The sequence below is a fragment of the Phaseolus vulgaris genome, chromosome 10, assembly GCF_000499845.2.
Source record: "Phaseolus vulgaris cultivar G19833 chromosome 10, P. vulgaris v2.0, whole genome shotgun sequence".
Taxonomy (NCBI): Eukaryota; Viridiplantae; Streptophyta; class Magnoliopsida; order Fabales; family Fabaceae; genus Phaseolus; species Phaseolus vulgaris.
The window spans coordinates 27812538-27815948 of record NC_023750.2 but is presented as its reverse complement, the minus strand read 5'-3'; the positions used below and the strand labels follow the sequence as shown (position 1 = coordinate 27815948).

Genomic DNA, 3411 nt, shown 5'->3' with positions numbered 1-3411 from the left:
CGGAGTGCAAACGGCCGCGAGGGCGCCCCTTTGTTCTTCCTTTTTCAGGTACTGACAAACGAAGCGAAGCGAAGGTGCCCTAGTTCGTTAGAATAAGCCACGCACAAAGACGACCCAGGTCAACCGGCCAAAACATTTGGCGCCCACCGTGGGGCCGATATAAACATCGGTTCCACCACACAAGATTTCAGTTCAAGACTTTCAACACTCAGATAAGTCGAGAGGATTCCCGGAGAGCCATGGCCACTCGAGCAGCACGCGCTAGGAGTGAAGAGATGACCTTACAGCAGCTCATGGGGATGGTGCACGGGCTACAAGACGCAGTGGCCGCCTCGAAAGTAGAACAGGAGCGCATGCAGGCAGACCTCACAGCTTCTCAAGTAAGAAGCGAGGAACTCCATCGCACCAACGAGGAGTTACGTCATAGATGGCGGGGCAGAGATGAGCCGGAGGCCACATCCCCACCCAGGGAATTCACAACACCGTTTTCACAAGCAATCTTGGAGACAGCAATTCCCAACACGTTCACGGGACCCAAAGCAATGTTCACAGGCACGGAGGACCCCGAAGCGCACCTCACGGCGTTCCACACGCAGATGTTACTAGTAGGTGGATCAGACGCTGCTAAATGCAAGCTTTTCATGAGCACCCTGACAGGAATGGCCATGGACTGGTTCATCAGCCTCCCAGAGGGCCACGTCACGTCCTTCGCCCAACTTTCGAAACTATTTAGAGAACGGTATCTAGCTAATAGAACTCCCGCCCCAGTCTCGTACGACCTCTTTGACGTCAAGCAGTTCCAAGGTGAAACCCTAAAGGAATACATAAGCCGCTTCGGGGCGCAGGTGGTGAAAGTAGGTACTAAGGAGGAACCCATGATTGTGTACGCGTTCAAGAAGGGAGTGCGCCCCGGATCTTTCAGCAAGACGCTTAACCGCAGTCGCCCCAAAACTTTCGCTGAAAAAATGAGACAGGCGGTGGAACATATTGCCTCAGAAGGTGAAACGTACGAAAAATCTACAACCACTATGCCGGCGCGCCCCAAGGCACAGATACGCACGCAACCCATTCGGGTTCACCAAGCCGCCACAGAGAGGAAACACTTTGACAGGACACGCGCCTACGAGCCACGAAGGGCTCAATTTAAGAGTCGAGTAGAGGAAGGGAGAGGAGTACGCAAACCGCCAAGACACAGTTTCGTGATGGAACTCAAAGATCTGATTGCGATACCCAGCGTAGCCGACAGGTTGAGGCCGCCGATCAAAGCTGACAAGGTGCTAGGGCCTCGCAAGGAGTCGTGGTGCGAATTCCACGAAGCATTCGGCCACCATATCAACAACTGTCTGGCACTTGGCTACCAGTTGGATGAGCTCGTTAAGAGCGGTTTCCTGAAGGATTACTTGATGGAGAAACAGGCGGGACGTCCACCAGGCTTGCAAGCAGGAGGCAGTGAGGGGCAACAGCACGAAGCACCCGTCCTCGGTGAAATCCACACCATAGCTGGTGGGTTCTTGGGTGGCGGATGTACGGCGTCGCAGCGTAAGAAATATGCAAGGTCCGTAATGTCAGTAGAAGTTTTCAAGGACCACTCACCCGATGTGGACATCACGTTCACTAAGGGAGATCTCAAGGATGTGGTGCCGCATGACAACGATCCCATTGTGATTTCGCTCGTCACGGCAGGAAGAACAGTTCATCGGGTCCTGGTCGATCAAGGGAGCTCGGCAGACGTGATGTTCTGGCCAACCTTCGAAAGGCTACAACTATCCACGGATCAGTTGAGGCCATATGGGGGCTGCTTATACGGTTTTGCAGGCGATCAAGTCGAAGTCAGGGGATACATCGAGTTGAGAACGACGTTCACAGATGGGACCGCCTCGCGCACGGAGAAAGTCAAATACCTTGTCGTGAACGCCCCTTCAGCGTATAATATCTTACTGGGAAGGCCAACACTCAATAGGATAGGGGCTGTACCCTCCACGAGGCACATGAAGGTCAAATTACCTTCAATGGAAGGAGTAATCGTCACCATCCGATCTGACCAAGAGGAGGCAAAGAGATGTTATGAAAACAGCCTCAAGAACAGGCGATCAGTATGCCATGTGACCACGACACCGCCTCCCGGTGCGAAGGATACACAGGAAGGCCGACGGACTATGGATGCAGCGACAGAAGGAACCACCGAAGACGATACGGGTATGGACATGACGTTGGAGGTAGCCATAGACGGCGACGTAACCATGAGAGATGTCGAGTCGGAGCCTGAGAATAGCGCTGGAGTAGAAGAATAGGAGAGCAGCCCAGAGGCCGCCAGGGAGTCAAGCGTTGTGAGAGCCTTGCTCGCTAGCGAGAGGAGGCCACGCCCAGTTGGAGATTGGCTCGAGAAGGAGATCGGTGGAAAAATTTTCAAATTGGGGAAAAATTTAGACGACGGGACACAAGAGCAAATGGCCAAGGTGATAGGCAAACATCTAGACGCGTTCGCATGGTCTGCCTCGGATATGCCAGGAATCGACCCCGATTTTTTATGTCATCGCCTAGCAATGGACCCCCATGTCAGACCAGTCCGGCAAAGAAGAAGAAAGTTCAATGAGGAAAGAAGACAGGCGATCAGGGATGAAACGCAAAAGCTCCTCGAGGCAAGCCACATCAAGGAGATACAGTACCCGGAATGGCTAGCCAATGTCGTGTTGGTAAAGAAGAGTAATGGGAAATGGCGAATGTGTGTGGACTTCACAGATCTAAATAAAGCATGTCCAAAGGATTCCTATCCTTTGCCAAGCATTGACGCCCTAGTGGACAGCGCAGCAGGATGTAAATTGTTGAGTTTCTTGGACTCATTCTCGGGGTACAACCAAATTAAGATGCACCCCATGGATGAGGAAAAAACTGCCTTCATGACGGAGAAGTCGTGTTATTGCTACAAAGTAATGCCTTTTGGGCTGAAGAACGCGGGAGCCACGTATCAAAGATTGATGGACAAAGTGCTTGCACCTATGCTCGGGAGAAACGTGCAAGCTTACGTCGACGATATGGTCGTAACATCCCTAGAGAAGAACCAGCATATAGCCGACTTGGAGGAGCTATTCGTTACGATAGCCAAATACAAGCTAAAGCTGAACCCCGAGAAGTGCATTTTTGGCGTGGAAGCGGGAAAGTTCTTGGGTTTCCTCTTGACCGAAAGAGGGATCGAAGCAAACCCTGACAAGTGTGCGGCCATTCTGGCAATGAGGAGCCCTGCTACGGTGAAGGAGGTGCAGCAACTCACGGGCCGGATGGCCGCCCTGTCGCGATTTGTATCTGCCAGTGGAGAGAAAGGTCACCCCTACTTCCAATGCTTGAAAAGGAACAATAGATTTGTCTGGACGAAGGAGTGCGAAGAGGCTTTCGTGAAACTCAAAGGGTACTTGG

The 3411-nt window shown here is 52.3% G+C and overlaps 1 protein-coding gene across 1 annotated transcript; it reads left to right on the top strand.

The window, feature by feature from the left end:
• The first annotated feature begins 239 nt into the window (after positions 1 to 239).
• LOC137817832 (uncharacterized) lies at positions 240 to 2291 on the top strand. Its single transcript, XM_068621058.1, has one exon. The coding sequence runs from the start codon at positions 240 to 242 to the stop codon at positions 2289 to 2291; it is 2052 nt and encodes a 683-aa protein (XP_068477159.1).
• Positions 2292 to 3411: the final 1120 nt, after the last annotated feature.